This window comes from Furipterus horrens, unplaced genomic scaffold (assembly GCF_987537825.1).
Source record: "Furipterus horrens unplaced genomic scaffold, mFurHor1.1.pri manual_scaffold_7, whole genome shotgun sequence".
Taxonomy (NCBI): Eukaryota; Metazoa; Chordata; class Mammalia; order Chiroptera; family Furipteridae; genus Furipterus; species Furipterus horrens.
In genome coordinates this window covers 93,257,309-93,281,596 of record NW_028327177.1, presented here as the reverse complement: position 1 = coordinate 93,281,596, position 24,288 = coordinate 93,257,309, and the positions used below count along the sequence as shown (strand labels likewise).

General features: G+C 35.6%; 1 protein-coding gene and 1 pseudogene across 2 annotated transcripts in view; one reads left to right on the top strand and one right to left on the bottom strand.

Moving 5' to 3' along the window:
• Positions 1 to 999: 999 nt before the first annotated feature.
• On the top strand, positions 1,000 to 1,473 carry LOC150004802 (ATP synthase F(0) complex subunit C2, mitochondrial pseudogene; annotated as a pseudogene).
• A 6,120-nt stretch (positions 1,474 to 7,593) lies between these two features.
• DENND6A (DENN domain containing 6A) overlaps positions 7,594 to 24,288 on the bottom strand; it is a 49,434-nt gene continuing 32,739 nt past the window's right edge. Inside the window, exons 10-20 of one of the 2 annotated variants that reach the window (XM_090283982.1) lie at positions 21,093 to 21,215; positions 19,481 to 19,576; positions 17,353 to 17,447; positions 12,744 to 12,809; positions 12,584 to 12,648; positions 11,927 to 12,016; positions 10,649 to 10,702; positions 10,434 to 10,543; positions 10,129 to 10,231; positions 8,859 to 8,933; positions 7,594 to 8,387 (exon numbers count right to left, since the gene is read on the bottom strand). In XM_090283982.1, the coding sequence (XP_090140108.1) occupies positions 8,256 to 8,387; positions 8,859 to 8,933; positions 10,129 to 10,231; positions 10,434 to 10,543; positions 10,649 to 10,702; positions 11,927 to 12,016; positions 12,584 to 12,648; positions 12,744 to 12,809; positions 17,353 to 17,447; positions 19,481 to 19,576; positions 21,093 to 21,215 (1,009 nt within the window). In that variant the 3' untranslated portion in view covers positions 7,594 to 8,255. The remainder of the gene's footprint in view (positions 8,388 to 8,858; positions 8,934 to 10,128; positions 10,232 to 10,433; positions 10,544 to 10,648; positions 10,703 to 11,926; positions 12,017 to 12,583; positions 12,649 to 12,743; positions 12,810 to 17,352; positions 17,448 to 19,480; positions 19,577 to 21,092; positions 21,216 to 24,288) is intronic. The other variant, XM_090283983.1, reaches the window with a different exon arrangement.

The following is a 24,288-nucleotide window of genomic DNA, read 5'->3' as shown; positions in this document are numbered from 1 at the left end:
CTAAATGGGGAGACATACTTAATTCATGAATCAGAGGACAATATTATTAAGATATCACTTCTCCCAATTTATCTATATATTTAATACAACCCCAATCAAAATCCAAACAGGAATTTTGCAGAAATTCATAAACTTCTGCTTCTTCAAAAGACACATGAAAATGAAAAGTCGCAATTTATATGAAAAGGAATTTGATACACAGAGAACCCTCCAAACTCAACCATTAGGAATTAAATAACTCAATTTTAAAAATAAGCAAAAGATATTGACATTTTACCAAAGAACATATACAGATGGCTAATAAGCTCATGAAAAGATGTTCAACATCACAGGTCATTAGGAAAATGCAAATTAAAAACCCAATGAGATAGCAATATAAGCCTATTAGGATGGCTGAAATTTAAAAGGCTGATCATACCAAATATTGGCTAGGATGTATAGAAATTGGAATTCTCTCATACACAGCTGGTAGAATCAAATTAGTAGAATCACTTTGGAAAATAGTTTGGCAGTTTCTTAAAAAGTTAAACATTTAGCCCTGGCTGGTGTGCCTCAGTGGGTTGAGCACCAGACTGCAAACTGAAGGGTCACAGGTTCAATTCCAGGTCAAGAGCACATGCCTGGGTTGCAGGCATGTGAGAGGCAGCCAATTGATATTTCTTTCTCCTCTCTCCCTCCCTTCCTCCCCCTCTCTCTAAAAAATAAGTGAAATCTTTAAAAATAAGTGATTTTTTTAAAAATGCTGAACATTTACCTACCATATGATCCAGCCATCCTACTCATGTAAAAATTTACCAAAGAGGATACATATGGCCCATACAAAAACTTGTACAGAAGTGTTCAGTTTTATTTGTAATAGCCAAAAAACTAGAAACAATCCAAATGTCCATCAACAGGTGAGTGGATAAGAAATTTGTTATATAATACTAAGCAATAAAAACAATTAACAATTGATACATACAACATAAATGAATCTCAAAATCATCATGCTGAGTGAAAATGACTGCATTCTGCATTGACAGCAGCTCTCCTTCCATAGCTCCTCATTCCCTGAAAATCTATTCCATGCCAAATTCATCTCTACAAACTTCATGGTTAGGAGCACTTCTCAGGTCCTGAGCCAACCACTCTTTGCAGTAGTGGTGAAAAGACCTGAGACGCTGACAGTTGAGAGCGAGGCTCCTAACTTGGAAGCCTCATGTCCACTGACCTCACTTATGCCTAGCCATAACTTCTAAACCAGCGCCATTCCAAGGGACAATGACACAGCAGCCAAGTTCACTGGGACTGAAGCAGCCATAACTGGCTGGCTGGCTCTGGGACTGGGATTGGAACTGTGTGTGGGAGCCTCATCATCACTGCTGCCAGGAACTCTTCTCTGAAGCAACTGCTCTACTCCTACACCATTCTGGGCTTTGCCTTCTGAGAGCCATACAGCTCTTTTGCCTGATCATAGCCTTTTCCAACCTCTTTTCCATGTTAAGAAGCCCTTTCCAAAGGGAAAAAAAAAAAAAAAAAGAAGCCCTTTTCACCTGCCATAATTCTTTGTTCCTTTCCCAAATGCATAGGGAAAGCAGACAGCTCAGGGTTTGACAGAGGGAAAACAGATACTGTAATAAGAAGGGGAAAAATGTCAGATTAAAAAAAAAAGTACTATATGATTCCATTTATGTAATACTCTATAAAATACAAACTATAGTGACAGAACACATATCAGTGGTTTGGGGGAGGAGGCAGTGAAGAGTGCAAAGGAGCAGTAGGGAATTTCAGTGGTGATCGTTTTATGGGTGTTTTCAAATGTCAAAACTTATTAAATTGTGCACTCTGGGTGTGTTCAGTTTATTATATGTTAATTACACTTCAACAAAGTTTATTTAAAAAAAAACAAATTCCTGGATTCCGGCTATGACATTTACCCAATATATTACATCAAAACCAATCATTTCACTCGTTTCCTGCTTAAGTCTTAAACGATATTCACTTAATAGTAAGTATGACAATTCTGGAATATAGTAACTACTTTACAAAAGTATTTTAATCACTCTAGAAGCAAGTCATAATATAATGTATTCATACTCATTGTGTTGGTGTAGGTAGCTAAATATTTTTTTTTTCAGATTTAATGTGTTTTATTGATTAAAATATTACATTTGTGCCCCTTTCCCTTCCCTCTGCTCCCCTCCACCCGGTGGCCCCCTCCCTCCAGTTGTCCCCCCCTTTTAGATTATGTCCATTAGTTGTGCTTACAGTTCCTCCCAACCTCTCTCCGTCTATTCCATTCCCTCCTACCATGATCCCCAATTCCTATATCATCTCCCTCCCTCTCCCCACTCCCCCTCCCTGTTGGCCTCCCCCCACTATGTTTCCCTTACCCACAGTTCCTTTTCCATTCTCGTTGCCTGTTTCGTTTGCCTTTGTTTCATCTCCCTAGCTTCTGTTTTTTAAACCAGTCCCTTTAACTTCTCATATAACAGTGGTTTGGATCTAATGAACTCTTTCAGTTTTATTTTGTCCTGGAAACACTTTCTCTGTCCTTCTATTCTGAATGACAATTTCGCTGGATAGAGTATTCGTGGTTGTAGGTTTTGGATTTTCATTACTTTGAATATTTCTTGCCAGTCCCTTCTTGTCTGTAGGGTTTCCCTTGAGAAGTCAGCTGATAGTCTAATTGGGACCCCTTTGTACATAATTCTTTTCTTCTCTCTTGCTGCTTTTAAGATTCTCTCTTTATCTTTAATTTTTGACACTTTGATTATAATGTGTCTTGGAGTGGTTCTCCCTGGGTCCAGTCTCTTGGGAACTCTCCTTGCTTCCTGGATCTGCAAGTCTATTCCCTTCCCCAAGTCTGGGAAGTTCTCCTTTATTATATTTTCACTCAATTTTTCAAGTTCTAGTTCATCTTCCTCATTCTCTGGCAAACCAATGATTCTTATGTTGGGCCTTTTATAGCTGTCCCAGAGGTTTCTGATCCTCTCATTGTTGCTTGCCATTTCCTCTCGCTGCATTGGTTGACTGCTTGTTCCTTCTCCATATTCCAGTTTGTTGAAATGGACTCTGGATTCCTCACCATCTGTCTCGTATGTGGTTTTGTTCCTTTCGTTATGAAAGTTTTTCGCTTCTTTCATATCTTTTTCCTGCTCTTTTGTGAATTCTGTAAGCCACCTGATAATAATGGCCCAGAACTGAGCCTCTGACAGGTTTCTTATCTGTTCATCTGTCAGGTTCTCTATCTGCTGCCTGGTGAGTTGTGTTACCGGGATCTCTATAGTTGCCTGCCTCATTTTGACAGATGCGTTTTGTTTTCCTGGGCCGGCTGTCGGGGGCAGGGGGCAGTGCCTGCGTACAGGTCACAAATCAGCGACCGCCGGCGCCTGCCTGTCCGCGACCTATTTCGCAGCTCTGTGGTGCTTTCTGTGGGGGCGGGGGTCCAAGATGGATTCACACAGTTATTCAGCTAGGAGACCGGGATCCGTCCTCCCGCCCCCCTGGGCCCCACTGTTCAAGGCGATGCTGCGGCTGCTCCCCAGCGCCCGGAGTCGCGCAAGCCAGGGGCTTGATTGGAGTCGCACGCCAGGGGCTTGATTACCTCCAGGATTTTTCGCCGCCCCGCCCCGCCGCTCCGCAAACAGCTTTGCCTTCTTTAACTCTTACCTGCCCAAATGGCACCGCTGGTTTATAACTTCATATGTTGGGCTTCCGTGTAGCTTTATTTTCTGGAATTTCTAGTTATCCTTTGTTTTAAAGTAGTTGTATTCCACTATAGTTGTAGAGGGAGACCTAGCGTGTCCATCTAAGCCTCCATCTTGGCCGGAAGCCTTCTAGGTAGCTAAATATTGATGACACAAAAGGAAGCAAGGCTGACTGGGCTTGATCGGATAAGAGGCTGAAGCTTTACACACTCCAGCGGATGGCAGCACTGCCCGGCAGACAGATTGGCGCCCCACTGTCCCACAGTGTGTGTGAGGGGGATGTTCTTGGGCAGCAGCCACCTCTCTAGTGCCGGGACTACCAGGGAGAGGGGGCAGATTCCTCTGCTGGGTGCATACCCAGTGGAGGCCAAGATGGTGCATGCAGAAGGTCCTTCTGCTGAGGCATGCTCAGGAGAAGCCAAGATGGCAACCATAACGGGGAGAGCTCTAGCCTGGGGAAAGGATCAGATTGGATAAGGAACACATAACCCCAGAGATCTAGGAAATGGATTGGTTTGGGGGAGGGCATAGCACAAGCCCAAGAGATTGGTCAGTTTGAAAGCCCGAGGTAATATAATCGAAGCTTTAAAAAGGCCTCTTTCTCAGTTAACACACGTTTGTTTGCTCATTCTCTCTCTATAGCAGCAATGAGGGCCTAGCAGTTGTACAGGTCCAAGCATGAGCTCTAGGAAGAGGCCCGCAGCCCTGAGAGCCCAAGTGCAGACTCCAGGCATGGGCCTGGGTACAGCAGCACAGCTGGGAACAGACTAAGTTAGCCTGACCAGGCAGAGACTGAACTGGACTAAGCTTTGTCATAGTTCGAACTAATAGCACAGAATTTCTGAACCCTAGCCCTTATTCTGAGCTTGATGAAGATAAAGATGGACTTCTTCCACAGCACGATGGGCAGAGATGAGACAACAGGAACCTGGGGGCAGTCTTTTATTTCTAACCCAGTAAATCTTACCACTACAACTTATCCTCTCATGCATGGGTCCAAGGAAATGCTTTTCTTGCAACGTTGTGAAAGGACCCCATTTCCACTGGCAACAGTTTCTATGAAAAAATATGAGGGACAGGAAATAAGATGAAGGATCCATGAAGTTTAGCTTTCTAATAGTTAAGCAGAAATTATATTATGACAAAAGGAATGGGAAGGCAATAATAAACAGAAGAACCCAAGCCTAGTGATGACGCTAGTAAAATGCAATGGGACCTCTGATTATTAGACAAGAATAATCTTAATTAGGAGAAAGGCATTCAAGTAATGGGTAGCAGAAAAAGGCTGATGTTCAAAAGTGAAGGAATAACACTGGAAAATAGAATACGGCAGAATTCTACTGCCATCTTTTTCCCCCTCAACATTTATGCATTATGTGATAGGCAATGTTGTAACGGCAAAAAGAAATATCATAAACATCAACTTAAAACTTGCTTTTCTAAAAATTGGTTAAATTTTAGGAATCATGATTCTGTATCTTTATCAAATAGCTTTATGTATTTCAAACAAACAAGGAAGTTTAATTAGAAAAATATTCTAGATGCTGTGTTATTAACAAATGCTAATTTGTATTTGTATAATAAATACTACAATTCAACCAAGTTATAGATGGAATGTAAGTATTATACCATAGACATGTGAAGGGATTTCAAATTATTCATGATAATTTAGTCACTGAGTTAATATATTTTGTTTTTTTAAATAACATTTAACCATAATTAAGAGTTTTTGTCTTCCTCAACTATCTGTTTTTAGAGGACTGATATTTAAGTTAGTAAAATTGAGGTTCATAAAAACAAATGAATTAAGTTGTGAGCAAGTGAAAACAAAAGGACAATTTTTAATGGCATCTCTTTTAAACGTACTGAAATATTTTATAGCATCCTTTGAAGAATATTACCCTGTAACTTAAAAAAAGGAATAATATCCAATATATTTTATTATTAATAAATAAATTAAAATCCAAAGAACAGTATCATATACTTGCTACTTATAGAATGAAGAGGACGAAATAAAAGTAATTTAAGATTTAAAGTTAACAAAGGAACAAACAAAAGACAATCTAACAACACCTAGATTATTAAGCTAAAAAATTTTCATCAGGACATGTCATAATCAATGCATTGCTAAGAAGAATGTGAGATCACTTAGTTGATCTGTCTTTCATTAAACTGGACTATTTGCCTGTTCTTAGTGTAAAATGCAGAAGATGATTTTCATTTGAATTAAAAAAAGTATGTTTGGAACCAAAAAGAATCCCACAAAGCACATTTCATTTACTGTGCATTTTTTCAAGCATTCTAACCTTACTCAGAAATAACACAAGATATTCAAGTGGTTTAAAATCAAAGGCCTTTAATTCAGTTTTCAGTAATGACCATAAATGCCTTCACAAAACCTCTTTTTTCACTGAAAACAGAAGGCACTAGGCATTACATAACACCCTGAAAGCAGTGATTTCTTCTGAAGCTGGTGGAGATAAACATTAAATGGCAGGTTTTAGTGCTTAACAATGTCTCCTCAAAAAAAAGTGGGGTGAGGGGGGAGCGCAACTCTGAAAATCATACAAAAATTAGGTTACCAGTGAGTCTTTCTCAGGTTCTCAGTGCAATTTTAAATTATTTTCACAAGTAATTTGAAATTAATAGAAAACTAGGTTAAGTATGTTAGGGTTTTCAACATTGTTATGTTTTAGTTAAAATACAGTAAATATAAAGATAATTATGATGCTAATTGGCATCCTTTGATACTCCTTAACTATGCTAAATGCACTTAAAATAATATGTCCTGTAGTGGTATAATTTAAAAAGTCTTGATATGACATTAACAACTTTTAAATTCTAGTCACAAAGTGCATATAAATTGTGAATTATTAAAATATAACTTTTGAAAAATAACAAGATGACCATTTATACCTAAATAAGGTTTCCCAGAAAGATATGAAATGCTTTAGCAATTTAAAAGTAGTTGTCTCTTTTCCATAAGATAACTGTTGTTCACAAAATAACTCATATTATCTGAGACAAATTATTTCTTTCAAATGCCATATTCTCTCTATGACCTTGAGGTATGTGTCAAGAGACTGTATTCAGGAGAAAAGGGTACATTTGGGTATAACACCACAGTTACAAACACAAGGAACCTTTCTTGAGTCAGGAGTTATATTAACAGAAAAGGATAACTTCTGAAGCCATTTCTTGTACAAACACAAATAACTAAATTTGGTTAGTCGAAGGGTAATTCAAAACACAGCTATTTACATATGTGCTAATGTTATGTGTGCCTATTTTAAATAGTGGCTTCTGCTGGACACTCCTATTCAAACACAAACCAAACAACTTTGGTAGAGTAAACCAAACCACAATAGTCTATTTTTGGCAAGATGGTGTAAACAAAACAAAACAGAAACAACAACAATAAACTAGTTATAACAGTGATTCAGGCAAAAGTTCCATGTCAAACAACAGTAGGAAAAGTGTTTTGAGAAATATTAATTTTTTTGGGGGGGGGGGGGGGTAACCCTACCAAACAAATAATGCTGAAAATCAATCTTATAATCACTCAAGCTATCACATAAAATGGTTATGAATGTCTTTAAGAATAGTTCAGTTTAAAAAGTAGCTGATTTTGAGGTTTATGATTAAATATCTTTGAAAAATATCCAAGCTAATTAACTTAAACAGGAACCAATTAATAAAGGGTAGGATGAAATTTACTCTTCCATAATTAAATTTTAGATGCCTTCTTGCCTTTGGAGAAACTGATTAACTTTGAAACGGTAGCTCAGTTGGTTAGAGCACCGTCCTGATATACCGAGGCTGTCAGTTCGATCCCTAGTCAGGGCACATATAAGAAGCAACTAATGAATGCATAAATAAGTGGAACAACAAATGGATGTTTCTCTCTCTCTCTCTCTCCCTCTCTCTCTCTCTCAAATCAATAAATAAATATGAAAAAAAAATGAAACCTACACAACTGGGAAAATATACTAATAAACATGTTGGGAAGCAAGAAACATACTGTTTTTAAGCCATTATTAATGTAAAAACATGACTTATATAATTACATATCATAATCAAGTTAAGAAAAAAGCTTCAAGACTAGCAGCTGGGATTTGTGAAACATGTAGGACAACAGAAGGCACTACAAAAGCATTAATTACTTCTCACTACAGTCAGACGGTTCAGTCTTTCCCTTCTTCTTAAGAAGACAGCCAGTGTGAATGTTATTTTTATATCCCCCTGAGTTTAACATGATTGGGCAAACAGCACCAATTTAAAAATATATCTGCAGTGCCAGCACTGCAGTTTGGAATCACTTATACTGATGGCCCCACAGGTCTCTCATAAGAGCACTTTAGAAGATGATTAAAAATATAGAAATGCCTTCAGATATTCATTTTTTTAAATAATGCACTAAAAAAGTCAGTATATTCTTTTCACCCTGTAGCTAGCATTTACGGCTATTTTCCACTCCAGGAGAGCTCTTTTGTGAGTCCAACTGAAATGTCAGTATGCTTCATGATGCACACACAGTCCTTTTTGGCTGGAAAATCCTGGCAGATATCATGTCATGCCTGTTTTGAGTAGTATGCCTTGTAGGTCCTCTGGCAATGCCAAGATAATTGCGTCTATGTGTGTCCGTAACTTTTCCATAGTTTCAGGTTTCACAGGTAAATGTTCTTGATCAGCCTGCAACTACACAAGGAACATTTGGAAGCATTTAAATTATCCTCCGAGTCTGTATTAATACATTGTGTTTTCTAAATAAACATTTTTAACGCTTTAATGATTTGGAAACTTCAAACTTCAACCAGAATTTACAGAAACTGTAAAAAAGCAAAGAACGTGCCATTTAAACAATGTATTGTTTGACCTCAATGAAAGACTCCTATGTAAATTGATAATACTTACTTCATACCATGTGGTATTAAATATAAGCAACAATGATTTTGTAGAGCTCATTAGACTCCATGTAAACACTTTTAAAATAAAATGGCATCATTATGATCTGCTTCTGTGACCAAGTATTTTTAGTTAGATCTACCATCAATTGACCAATCTCAAGTCCTCTCATTTAAAAATGTTAATGTTGTGATATATCATGGACTGTCACCTCAAATGTGAAGAAAATATCTGCACAGGTCATTGGCTGTTTTGGCTACATACCAGCTTACTTTTTAGCTTTAATACAAGGTCTACTGTTTCTACTTCTGTGTGTTTCTGGGCCCAGAGAAGCAAGTCCTAGAAGAATAAACAAATCTCAAATCAGTTAAGTACTCAAAATCATTTTCATACTGCTCTATTTCAATAGATAAAACTACTGAGAAAGACAAGAAGGAAAAAGAGAACAGGGTATTTAACCCAGATACAGCATGACAGTACAAAAATAATTATGTACATAATATTCTAACAATGTTAATTAGATAATTTTCAACATTAGCCAGAATAAATATTCAACATTTGTCGAATATTTGGCAGTGAAATAAAATGTAAGAACTTCCTTTCTGAGATAGTGCTTTTAGATCAATCACAAAAAACACTATTACAACTCAAAATACAATATTCACCCCTACCCCACTAAGTAGTGAGTACTTTATTAAAAACATTGGATAACAAATGAAGATAACTGTGAATATAAATATAATACTGAATGTAAACTTTGCATCTTCACACAAGCTCTTCCTGGACTTATTTGTGGTTGTCTTCATCATATTACTTCTCTTAAAACCACAATCACCACGAGTTTGTGATAGTTAGTTTGAGGCTAGCCCACCTCAAGCTAAATACAAATGAAAATGAGACTATTCTTTATATTTTCACTTAATTTAAAACTGTCTGGTAACATACTACAGAATAAAAAAGTCAGTCCAAATACAGGGAAAAATTGTTAATAGCAACTGGAAGAGGTTAACAAGTCATGCTGGAAAAAAATCTGGAGTTAGACTGCTTGAATATGAATCCTGACTCTACCCAGTAGTATGCTGGAAAACCACCAGAAAAAGTCTCTGATTTGTACTATTTGCCAATTTCTGTGGTGTGATACTCCCATTGTAACTGATTTCAAACTACTAACCTGAGATCACTAAATGCAGAGTGGGGAAGAGATGTACATACAGTCAGATCTTACGAGCCAATGCAAGTATGCTCTAGGTCATTGCCAGCTCCCTTACTTGGCAGTGATGTGATCTGAAGCAAGTAACTTATAATCATAAGGTGTTTCATAAAAAAGATCATAACACACCTACTTTAATGAACTGCTGTGAAAATAAAAAGGCATTATCCATATAGAGCACCTACACAGTCCTTAGCATATAGCACATGATCTAGAAAGTTAGCTATTACCATTTATAAAGCAGTAGATATGGAGAGCCTTTCAGCTTCTAATGATTTTTTTTTTGAGAGTTGTTAAGATCATAGAAACATGCTGTTTTCTAACCTCTTCACAAAGAGCTTCTAGATGGAGTGCCTCTAATTTCTGGGTCATTTCCTTCCGCCGGGTCTTGAACCAACCATCAAAATTTGGGGATTTTAGAAAATGCCTATAAAAATAAATTTTAAAACAGCAAAGTTTGATTATGATTTGCTTCCTCTCCTTAACACGTTTCCAACCCATAGCTCAAAGAACCATGCGAAACAATGGAATTTTGAATAAAAGAACATAAGTTTCAGTCCAGGTTTTTTTTGTTGTTGTTTTTTAAATAAAGCTCTACAGATGGGTAAAAAAGAAAAAAGACCACTAACCGGTAAAGTCCAATCCAATCGCCTTTTATTCTAGAGGTCAACTGAGGTCCTGTTTTCTCAAGTGTTTTCATAAATTCTTCTGGAAGGAATGGTCTTAATTGGGGTGGACTCTAGAAAAAAAGAACATACTGTATTTAAAATTAGGAATGCGCATGTTCACATAAGTTATTACAGTTAGAGGACTCAAGTAGGAATTTAATTGAATATATTTATACCTTCCATGGAGAAATACTTTTCTGCAAAGGCATCAAGCTTGCCACGTATCTTTCCTAAAATCAAGAAAATAAAGTTAATCAAACTAGGTGTTCTTACCCAGAGAGTCTTCAAAAACATTTAAATACACCTACTAAAAAGAAATGGGTTTCCAAGTTTTTCATCATATGGTCTTTCAATGGACATCAACACCATCACTCTTCACAATGATAAAGCTAAATTCAGACTGAATTAAGAAGTAGCTTTCAATAAAAATGTAACTAAATCTTAGCTAACCCAAGTGACTACACATTCTTAAAGGTAATAATTAACTTTACTGAATAACTATGTTCCAGAAAATACACTCAACATTTAAAATGTATAATCTCTTTTAATCCTTGTAACCATCCTATGTGGCAGGTATTATTGGGAACCTAAGGTTTCAAAAGGCTAAGTACCCTGCCCAAGGTCACACAGTTTAAACCTGAATTCAAGTCTACTTGACTTCAGTTCATGCTCTTAAGCACTAAGGAAAAGTGCATTTCTGCAAACAAAATTAAATGGAATAAAACAAACTGACATCCATAGACCAGAAAAGAATATTTCATCCCAAAACAGCAAAGATCTCCAGGTTACCCCCACATAGTATTCAGATAGATTACTTTACATTAATAACTATACAGAATCTCTTTCTGATCCAGTCTCCAGACTAGGACCACATCATGGTACTGCCTGATACTGTGAGGCTTCACTTGGTATTTTAATGATTTCTACTGAATTTCATGGAATAACCACATCATTCAGTTATTTATTTCATAAATATTTACTGAGTCCTACCATATACCAAACTGAGAAAAAGACAGTGAACAGACAGATAAGACCCCTGTTATCATGGAGCTACAGTTATGATATCAAACTGTGCTCAAAAAAATAAAATCAGAGAAAGAAGCTACAGGACAACCTATTAAGGTGCAAAATGCAACAAATATAAAACATCTTACTGCAATTGTTTCATTTAAGATATTCACAACAACCTGAAAGGTATTTAGAAAAAAGTGAGGAATTAGCCACACTTTACAGATAAAGAAATTAAGGGTGAACAAAAGAAAGTGACTTCCCAAAGTTACACAGTTAATGTAAGAACAGGGTCCATGCCTCTTGCAAAGGGCTCTATATTTTTAATCACCACGCACATGAGCAGACAAAGGACACACCTTAAGATAAGGTTTTGGTGGATGGGAAAAACATTCATATACTCTTCAATGAATCATTAAATTAAGTAAATGTATATGTTAACTTACTAATGGAATGATGAAACTTTGTGTCAGTTCCAAGAAATAGCGTCGCAGAATAACACTCTGAGCCTCAGAGGGACGTTTCTGTTGTACACCCTTAAAAAAGGAAACAATAAGAACCTATATTCTAGTTTTAGGGAATATAAAACAATGGATAATTATAAAAGTTCAACTGATATAATATATGCATACTACTCGATATAAAACAAAGTAATCTTTGAGTAACTCAATCTGAAGTTCATTATGCAATATACTATGGAAAAAATTCTTAAGAAAAACATAAAACATTCATCCCATACTTAACAATATCAGTTCACAATGAAGACTGTCTTTATTTCATACTTTCTGTATTAATACTATATTTACATTTTCCAAAAGAGACTACCTACCTACCCCCTACTGTTAGATGCTAAGCAACCTTGTGCAAGAGTCCACTTTTTCACTATAACTTCCAAGTATCTAGGAAAATTGGCACTAGTTTGCAGCTGTAGCTCCCAATTTTAAGTCCATATTGCTGCTACTATAGTCTCCTGATTTTTATGAAGCTTTGGTTCAAAAGCAAGACCTCACTTCACATCATCATACCTAAAGCACACATTGCCTAACTGGATGTTTTATACCTGAATAAGAAATTTTAAATTAATAATATAAGCAAATAATTACCTTCTGTAATTGTTTTATGACCTCTTCATCTCTATTTAGATATGGCTTATAAGAAGTATAAACTCCTAAGAAGTTAAAAAAACAAGGTGAAACCTAAGTTGTTTTTTTGTTACCAAGCACCCATATATGTATACATTTTAAAATTAATAAAAGTCAATACCAGGTTTAGAATCCAGAGTCTTTAGGTTCTTCAATTTTTTCACTTTAACCTGCTTAGGAATTTCACCTGAAGAAAACATCAGATTCTTAGAATTATTCAAATTTAACATTACAAAAATGGAATTTTATATAATTAATAACCTCCTATTTACTATTTAATCAGAAATATTTTAGCTACAGTATCTTCCTGACATCAATTATTGTTCAAGAGTTTATTACTGTAACTTTAAAACTGGATAAAGGGAATACTGGATTATTACAGCATTACAGAAGAAATTTGTGTAAATTATATAAAATGGGTACTTGATCTTTCATTAATATTTATCATTAATTAAAATTTTTCCTTGTCACTCAACTTGAATTAAAAATTTTTGTGCCAAATACAAAATATTGAAAATGTATGTGCCAATATAAATAAAATACCTTTTAAGAGTGAATGGAATTAAAAGCAACTCTTAAATTAGAATGCAGATATAGTATTCAAAGGTTTTTCCTGACACCTCCCAAAATTCTGCTTTTGCACTACAGGAACTTAACACTGCCCCCAGGCGGTGACAGTGTATGCCACAACCACAGGTCTGATTCACAGATGGACAGGACTCCCGAGCAGGACTGTTATGAATAACTCCCATACAATATTCAGTGGTTTTAGTCTTAAGGTATTGAGAAGCTACAATCTAAACCACCCTAACTGGCAGAAAAATACCTCAAGTTAAACATTTAAAAGTGTCATACATACACAAAATATTATAGGCTTTCTTTCTCTTTTCCCTTCTCTATCTTTCCCTACCCCGCCCTTCATCCTAGGTCTTTTAAATGGTAACTTCATCTGCCTGAAGAAGATTTCTCAGAGCAGCAAGAATATTAGTTGGCAATATATCCCAAGAAAAGAAACTGCAGATTGATATCCCTCATGGATACAGATGAGAAAATCCTCAACAAGAATATTAGCAAATTGAATCCAGAAACATAAAAAAGAACTATACCACATGACCAAATAGAATTTAACCAAGTCCTGTAAGGTTGGTTTAATGTTTAACATCTAAAAATGAATCAATATAATATAACATGTTAACAAAGGACAAAAACTACATAACAACTTTCATAGGTACAGAAAAAGTGTTTAACAAAATTCAACATTAACTCATGATAATCACTCTCTACAAACTAGTAACAGAAAGGCACTTCCTCAATCTGATTAAAGGATATCTATGGAAAACCTACATCTAACATCATTATTAGACTTGAATATTGAAAACTACAAAACATTGCTGAGAAAAATTAAAGAAGATCTGAACAATGAAGAAATATTTCAAGTTCCTGGATTGGAAGAATCAGTATTTTCCAGATGGCAATTCTCTCCCAAATTGATTCCTTATTCAATGCAATCCCTAGCAACAGCCAAGCTGCTTTTTTTGCAGAAACTGACAAAGTGATCTTAAAATTTATATGGAATGCAAAAGACCAAGAATGGCCAAAACAACTTGTAAAAGAAAAGAACATTAAAAGTGTTACACTTCCAGATTTCAAAACTTACTATGAAAATACAGTAATCAAGACATTTTCTTGCTGTAAAGATAAGACATATAGGTTAATGCAACAGAAACAAGAGTTCAGAAATAAACCCTTGTATCTACGACCAACTGATTTTCCACAAAAGTACCAATGTAAGTCAATGAAAAAAGGATAGTCTTTCAAAAAACGGTGCTAGGACAACTGGATAACACCATACAAAAACGATAATTTTAGACATTTAACCCACATCATAACAAAAAAAATTACTCAGTGATTCACAGAACTAAATGTAAGTGCTAACAAAATAAAACATTCAGAAGAAAACAGAAATCTTTGTGATCTTAGGAAGGCAATGAATTCTTAGACACAACATCAAAAGGCCAATCCACAAAAGAAAAAAAGTTAATTAACTAGACTTATCAAATATTAAACAAATTTTTGTGGTTACCAGAGGCAAGAGTTAATGGTGGGGGAATTGGATAAAGGTAGTCAAAAGGTACAAACTTTTAGTTATAACATAAATGCTGGGGATATCATATACAACATAACTATAGTTAACATTGCTATATGGCACATTTAAAAGTTCTTAAGAGAGTAACTCCTAAGAATTCTCATCACAAAAAAAGACAAACATTTTTTTCTTTCTTTTCAAAATCTGTATGAGATGATAGATGTCAACTAAACTAGTGGTAATCCTTTCACCATATACGTAAGTCAAGTCATTATGCTGTATACCTTAAACTTATATACTGCTGTTTGTCAATTATATCTCAATAAAACTGGAAAAAATAAGACATCTGTGCTTCAAAATACACCATTAAGAAAACAAAGACACATGCTGTGAGAAAATATTTGCAAATCGCACATCTGAAAACACTTGTATTCAAAACACATAAAGATCTCTTACAACTAAATAATAAGACAATGATCTAATTTAAAATGGGCATAAGATTTAAATTAACATTTTATCAAAGAAGATACATGAATGACTAATAAGTAGATGAAAAGATGCTCAACATCATTAGTCACCAGGGAAGCACAAACCCACTAAATGCTACAATGAGAAAGACAGACAATATCAAATATTAGCAAGGATGTGAAGAAACGGAAGCCCTCATACACTGCTGGTAAGAATAGTTTGGTGTTTCTTAAAAAGTTAAACAGATTTATCAATTCATGCTACTTTATCAATTTTATGCAAAAGTTCCTCTACTTACATCCCCAACAAGGAGCCTTTTTTCCCATTACAAAAAGGCAATAAACAGTAAACTACTAGCTAGTATACTATCTATATTACAATTAATCAGTTTATATTAATAAGATGAAACCATGAAAGTAAATGTCAAGATTAAATTAAGATTAAAAAAAAAACTTCTTGTATCTTCTCTTAGCTAAGACTCTGATGACTGCTGGGCTCTCAATTATCATTAATAATCAGACAGGACCCTAGTGAGATGGCAGGAGACCATGACATTTACAGAGTGCCATGAGTCAGGCACTGTGTTTAATCTAGCACACATAGTATTTGAGGCTTGAGGCTATTCTGGCTAAGATCATGTAGATCTGACTGCCAGAGTGAAATGCTATGCTCTTTCCTCTATTCCATGAAGCATCGAAATATTTCCGTATAAGATTGAGTCTAATATTTGTAAATAATATTATTTAAAATGTTATTCCTTGACTCTAGTAATATCTATTTAAATTTATGTATACACTAGAAGGGATAGCCTATAAAATAATATTACATAATGTTTTAAATGTACCTGTATATACCAAAATAAAAGTTTTTTTAAAAGATTTTATTTATTTTCAGAGAGAGGAGAAGGAAGGGAGAAAAAGTAGGAGAGAAACAATCAATCAGCTGCCTCTTGCACACCCCCAACAGGATATCTGGCCTGCAACTCAGGCATGTGTCCTGAGCAGGAATCAAACCAGTGAGTGACCTTTCAGTTTTCAGGCCATTACTCAACCACTGAGCCACACCAGCCAGGGCAAGAAAAGTCTTCAAAATATCACATCATAAAGTTATTTTTAAACATTTTCAAAATCTCAAATCTCAACTATTTCAATGGAAAATTCAGGAATGTCCAGTAAGGAATGTCAGAGGTATCATTAAATCTGTCATCTAAGTTGACAAAACTTTCAACCTCACAATTCATTTAGTCATTTTAAAACACTAATTAAACAGCTATCATGGCTCTTTCCACAATCTTGGAGTCTGTGGAGGCCTGCTGGGACCAAAATTTCTAAAACGACAAAGATTTCTGGAAGGCTATGGTCCAAGGCCATTACTGCTGGCTATAAATGGGCTCCCCAGAACCAGAATGAACACAGAGCTGTTCTTAAAACTGGAGCGTTTATGCTCAAAATGAAACTGAATTCTATCTAGGCAGATGTGCTCTTGTGTACAAAAGCAAAGAACAACGTAGTGACTCCTGGCGGCAAACAGAGTAATTTGGGGAAGGATAACTCATACTCATAGAAATAGTGGCATATTTCATGCCAAATTTGGAAGCAATCTTCTTGCTAATGCTACTGGACACAAAATAAATGTAATGCTGTATTTCTGGAGAATTTAAACTTATTAAAAAGTAAATATATAAAATTGGATTTGTTCTCTTGTTAAAAAAGCTACCAGGAGCAGAGCACATATATCTTATTTTCTCAAGGAAAGCACAACCACTGACTAGTTCTTTAATCACGATCAATACCACAGAAATATATAATACTTATTTTGACACCTAACCAAGAATTTTATAGTAAGTTGAGTATTTCAAGCTTCTATAAGGTTTTATTCAAGCAGTGTTGGAAATCCCTTTTTAATTGAGTTATCCACATATAAAAAGTAGCCCAAATTTTTGAGGTTTTATTTTGCTATAATTCATTCCATGTTTATAACACTGACATTATTTTTGGTGCGAGGACTGATGGATTATACAAGTGTATTTTAGTGAGAAGTTATGCTCTTTCCCAAAGGTCCTTATTCAGGTTGCATCAACATAAAAAGTAACTGAAAAATGAAAACAAAGGGGAAGAAATAAACCTGCTCAGCAACACTACACACAAAAAAGCAGAAGTCCAAGTTTATACTTTACCAGCTGGTTTAAGGTCTCCTATTCGAATAATGTGTGGCCAGTGTTGAAGTGTTTTTGCAAAGAAGGGGTTGGTTACACCTAATATGACTGAAGGCCTACATAAAAACAAAACAAAAACAAAGTGAGAAAAAGGTGAATATTCCATCAGTGAAGAACAGTTTATAATTTCTTCTGAGTAAACAATAAACAGATTATCTTTTACTTCATTCAATGTACTATGAATGAACTACATGTCAGACACCATATTTAGCACTAGGCATATAAAGATGAAAAGATATAGTCTCTCTAAAAGTACATAGTTAGAATACATACTAAATTATGATGCTAGAAATTATAAGAAAGTGAAGGTGGTATAAAATGTAAAATAATTATAAAGAAAACACTATGTCTAACGGGGGATTAAAGGATGACCTCATCAAAGAGAAGACATTTGCACAAAGATATGAAAGATGAGTAGTTCTCTGCCAAGTGGATAAGGGTGGTAAAGGTGATGAAGGAGAATGAATAATATGTGTAAAGCAGTGAAGTGAGATCATAATTTGTTCGTAGAACTACAAATAATTCAGCATTCCTAGAGCACAAATTAGAAAGGATGAATAGTCAGAAATAAAAATAGTTGGGCAGATGCTGACCAGATCATTAAGTACTAAGTTAATATGCTAAGAAGTTTAAATGTTATCTTGTAGGCAAATTAAAGCTTCTAGAGAACTGAGTAGAGGAATGCCACATGAATAAAAATGTGCTTATTAGATCCCAGTCAGGGCACAAGACTAGGTTGCACATCAGGTCCCCAGCTGGGGGCGCGAGTGACAGGCATTCACACACTGATGTTTCTCTTCCTCGCTTTCTCCTTTCCCCTCTCTCTAAAAATAAATAAATAAACTAATTAATTAATTAATTTTAAAAAATAGTATCCAGAGAAAATTAATTTAAAAAAAAATGTGCTTATTAGAAAGGTTAATTCTGGGGAATATTTAGAAGATACCCAACTGCAAATAGGATAAAGAGACAGTAGGACTGGGAGGAGAGTTTTGAAAAGAAAATAACAAATGTTATGAGCTATTTTAGGATGCTGAATTGACAGAATTTGGTAAAACTGGATGTGCACCATACCAAGGAGAAATTTTTGACAATTTAGGTTTTTATAGCTAAGCAAAAAGTAGTACCATTCATGAAAATAGTAACAGGCCTGGGATTAGGGAAGAAAAAGAGGAACAAAAAGAATTCAGTTTGAATGTGTTTTGTTTTAGGTGCAATTAAGGTGTCTAGGTACCAGTGTAGTTAAAAAAAAAATTAAATCTGTATGTTATACAGATCTAGGCTAGGAAGATAAACTTCAGTCATCAGTACATAGGTTTTAACAGAAGCCGCTGGTACAGGTAAGATTGCACAGAAAAAATTATCAGTCTGAAATCAGTACCCAGAACATCAACACCTAAGGGACTGCCAGAGAAAGAAAAGTCTTCGCAGGAGAGTAAGATGCACCACTAGACAGCCAGGTGGGAGTGGTATCAAGGATTAAAATGTTGTCAAGGTCAACAGCTTAAATGTTACAAGAAAAGGAAAGCAGGAAAAATGGGGAAATAATGTGCCCACTGGATCAGGCATTGCTAACTATGGCAAGAACAACTTCAGTGGAGATGGAGAAATCAATGTGCAATAAATTAGGAAGCAGCCAGGAAACCAAGAAATGGTTCTTTTTTTGTTATCCTAGAAACTGAGCTATGAAAAGAAGGTGAGTAATATAGCAGACTAGGAACAATTTTCATGTTTATAAGCGGATTCACTAAAGAGGAAGAAGGAAAAGGAAGGAAGTTACAAAGCAAAAAGAGATAACTGATGCCATAGGAAGTCCTGAAATAATGAAAAGAAGATAGAAAAGAAGATAGAACTGAGAGTACAGCTGGGTGACTATTAACGACAATGTAGCTTCCACTAGTAAATCACTTAAAGAAAATAAGATACTGACTCTTGAAATGTGAACCAGTGGCTCCTGAAACCTTCCTCTATACAATCAATCTGCCAGTAAGTTCAAAATTTAAACTTTCAAACTATTACCAAAAATTATTCTACATAATTTGGTTATAAAGGTAATAACTGGTTAATAAAAGTTACTATGTTTACTTACGGGGCTTGAGTACGAGTAGTATATTCTTTGAATTCACTATCATGAATAGTGAAATAAGGTCGGAAATCACTGAAGTACTTCAGTGGAGAAATACAGCTGTGAAGCAAGAACAACGAAACGTGTAAAACAAAGGACACAAAAATTAAAGGCCTTGTTCAGTAACTATAAAACATCCATATACACAGTATACCCCCAATAGGATAATTATCTACTTAAATAAATGGTAAACGCATTTCAGAAAACTAAAAGCACATGGAAATAAATAATGTGAAATGGCATACTGAAAGAACACTGGACTTGGGGCAGAATTCATGCAACTAATATTTATCAGGTACCAACTTCATGTAAATCAGCGATTTTCAACCTTTTTCATCTCATGGCCCACATAAACTAATTACTAAAATTCTGCAGCTCACCAAAAAATACATTAGATTGGGTTGGCCAAAAAGTTCGTTTGGTTTTTTTCCATAAGATTGCTCCAGTAGCGGTTAGTTGTCTTTAACTTCATTCAAAACAATTTTGTTAGACTGTATTGTGACAGCTGTCATATCAGCATGCATTTAAAAAAAACTGATTAAAATTGGTGAATTTTTGTGTAGCCATTTTAAAATTGAAGATAGAAGAGAATAAGCAACATTTTCGGCATATTAGGCTTTATATTTCAAGAAAGGTAAAAATGCAACTGAAATGCAAAAAAAGATTTGTGCAGTGTATGGAGAAAGTGCTGTGACTGATCAAATGTGTCAAAAATGATTTGCCAAGTTTCGTGCTGGAGATTTCTCACTGGATGATGCTCCACGATTGGGTAGACCAATTGAAGTTGATAGCAATCAAATCGACACATTAATTGAGAACAATGAATTTTATACCACATGGGAGATAGTCTATACTCAAAATATCCAAATCAATAAAGTTATTGAAGAAAATGAAAAACATGTCTTTTACTTTATGAAAAAAACCATACAGACCTTGTCCCCAACCTAGTATTTTTTACTGATCTGACCAAAAAAAAAAAAAAAAGGTATAATTATTTTTTTCAAATTATAGGAGAAAGTTTAGAAAGTTACAGAGGTAATAGAAGTGAGCCATCTGGGCTGTGTAGGCTCAGGAAACAAGTTACAGAAGCAAAAGGGCACTTGGAGCTTAAGGGAGGGAAAGGCAAAGGTAACAGGCACCTGAGGGGAAGAAGAGGGGGACAGGAAAGATGCAGGCCTGCTCCTGAGAAGGAGAGAGCTTGTATAATTTTGATTTGTTTACATCTGATGGCTATTGTTGTCTTGGCTGTTGACATTTTTTTATTTAACAATCTAAGGGAAAAGAGGTCAGTGCCCCCAACTAAATAGTCAGGTAGTGCCTGTTTTAAAACTTCTTGCAGCGCACCAGTTGAAAATCCCTGTGTAAGTGAATGAATGTGCTCGTTACTCAGAAATAAAAAAACATGGTTCCAGCCCTTATGAAGCCTGAATTAGTTTTCTCATCCATAAACTGGTGCTATAATGAGCACTACCTTCTTACATGGCTGTTGTGTGGATAATGCAATCAGTGTACAAACATACAACAGATTATAAAGTGCTGCGACTATCACCATTGTGAACCAAATACATATACTCACTTAACAAGTGCCAATACAGTCTCTGAAGATTCTGAAGGTGACGGTGCCATGACCACAAGGGGCTCCCCCAACAGCACCAGCTCCCAAAGCATCTGACTATGAAGGAAAACTGGGCAGAAACATCTGAAAGGTGTTTATACAGTAGAAATAGTTATTTAACCAACTTAAGTTCTTATATAATCATTCTAAAAATTCACATTCATATAAATTCTTCCAGCTATTTGTACCTTGGCCTGATACACAGATTCATTTGAAATATGGTGATACTTAGTTTAAAATAGCAAATGCTTTCCATATTAAAAAGAGATGAAAACAGCCCCGGTTGGTGTGGCTCAGTGGGTTGAGTGCTGGTCTGCAAACCAAAGGTTTGCTTGTTCAATTCTCTCAGGGCACAGGCCTGGGTTGCGGGCCAGGTCCCCGGTTGGGGATGTGCGAGAGGCAACCACACGATGTTTATCTTCTTCTTTCTCCCTCTATTCCCCTCTTTCTAAAGATAAATAATAAATAAATAATAAAATCTTGTTTTCTTTTTTAAGTGATGAAAACATATCACAAGTGGGAATTCTAATACTAAACAACTATATTTTTATAACAACCCTAGAATTATGTGGAAGCCTATCAGGACAAAATTAGTATATTAATTAGCCTCAGACATTTGGTAACTTTTACTTATTTAGTAATTTCTTCCTGATAGGGAAATAATTTTTCATAATAGATAAGGGAAAAAATATTTATTTATAAATATCATAACCAGTCAATCTAGTTGAAAACACATTTTAAAAAAGAGAATAAAAAAGGAGAAGAGTAACATTTAAGTGCAAAAATATGCAATAAATTTGTGAGATGGAACTTATGAAAAGTTAATTTTAACTATTCAAAGGCAAGAAGATAAATGTGAAGGAAGTGCAAAAAAAAAAAAAAGAAACCCAATAAATAGTTCAAGAATCAGGCAAAGGAGTTCTTTTTCCTCTTTCCTTCCTAAAAAATTCAATCCTAAAGCAAAACACATTGCATGGTAGTAATCTCTGCCAGTAGGGGAAGAGCCTTGTTGGTCCAAAGAGGGAGGGTCAGGGCTTATTTCAGATAAGGTAGACACCCAGGTGGAGGGGGTGGCTATTGGAACCTGAATGCGTAAGGAAGGTGTACATGTGTGAAAGTGATCTTGTTTGGGAGACAGAGTCCAGGAAGCATGAAGGACATGAAGGGGCAACATGGTGTGGAGTATCATCAGAGCCAGAGGAGGCTGAGGAGGTTATTCACAGCGGGGTGTCAGAGCAGAGAAATGAAGGTGTCCACATGGAGAGATGGCCTAGAGGGAGGTGTAGGAGCACAGTAAAGTAAGGAGGGCATCCCTATGGGTGTTGGCCTGACATCAGAAGTCAGAGTACAAGCATGGGATCCAAATGGAGAGGTGGCCTAGTGTAGGCTATGGAACCCTGACTAGGGTAGGAATGTAACCATATGGGGGTCAAGCTTGCATGGAATAGAGCCTGAACAGGATAAGGAAGGTGTCCACAAAGGAGGGCAGCTGGGTCTGGAGTGTCAGACAAAGCCCAAGAGAGGTAAGAAAGGCATTTGGCACAGAAGAGGGCTGTAGCAGAGAGGGAGATTAGTTACTAACAAGGGGCTGATCAAATAATTAAGGTAAACAGGAGGTACTCAGAAAAAAGAAATATACATATGGAAAGGAAGAAAACTATAATGAACCATTGTGTTAGATTGGAAGTGGGGTATTAATGTGACTTTATGGTTTTGAATATATATGAAAGTAGAAAAAAATGTGTGTGTAAAGATGCACATATATATTAACATGCATGTATGCATGCATGTATATATACATTCCTTAGCTCTGTTCACTAAGATGACCTAAAATAAAAGATATCCCAATAGCAATGAGGACAACTAGTAACCAGCTCTTGGTTTCTAAATCCTAGTCTCCAATAAAAAAAATTTTTTTTTAATCCACAGCTTTTTGGAGAAATAGCTGATTCCAGGAATGGGCAAGAGAAAATACAAGATAATCTTGGAACCCAAGAACTTAAAAGTAAATGTTCACACACAGACTTATACACAAATGTTCATAGTAGCATTATACATTATAGCCAAAAAGTGGAAACCATCCTAATGTCCTTCAATGAATTAATGAATAAACAAAATGTGGCATATATCCATACAATGGAAAATTATTCAACCATAAAAAGAATGAAGTAATGATTCATGCTACAGCATGAATAAACCATGAAAACAATATGCTAAGTGAAAGGCAGATACCAAAAGCTACATGTTGTATGATTCTATTTATATGAAATGTCCAGAATAGGCAAATTCAGAGACAGAAAGTTGATCAGTGATTACCAGAGGCTAGGGGAACAAAGAATGGGGAGTAACTGCTAATATGTGTACAGGGTTACTTTTTGAAGTAATGAAAATGTCCTGATACTAGATAGTAGTGATGGTTGCATAACTTTTTGAGTATTAAAAGTCACTGAAATGTATACTTTAAAAGAGGAAATGTACATAAATTATATATAAATTTTTAATTTTAAAAAAAAAAGCCTGAAACATCTTACACCAGAAAGCAAGAAAGTATTTAAAGAATGACAAGAATGTGTCAAAAAAAAAAAAAAAAAAAAAGATGGGCCTGCAGGTTGAAATGGTTCTCACTGGTCAAATTGGAGATAACCTGAATATCAAAATAGATGACAATCATAGATTTTAATAACTTGTTGAATAAAACAGGAGAACAGAAGTCCACACAGATATACATAAACAGTGTGACTTTTTAAAATATTTCTACAAATTTACTGACACTCCTTTTAAAACATGGAGCCTAATTTTCCCCTCTTAGTTGTGTGCTGACTTAGTGGCTCAGAGATAATGAACATAATAAGGTAGTGACCATGTACAACTCTGAAGGCTAGGTCATAAGAGTCATTGTGACTTTAGCCTTCCTTCAGATCACCTGCTGATGTTGTGAGAACATTCAAGTAGCCCTGTACAAAGGCACACATGGCTAGGAACAAGGCCTCCAGCCAAGAGCCACAGGAACTGTGATCTCCAGCAAACAGTCGAGTAAATAAGCCTTCTATGGAGGCAGATTTCCAGCCCTAGTTGTCCAACTAACTTAACCTCAGCTGACATCTTGACTGCAATCACATAACTGATACAGAGCTAGAACCATCCAGCTAAGCAGTTC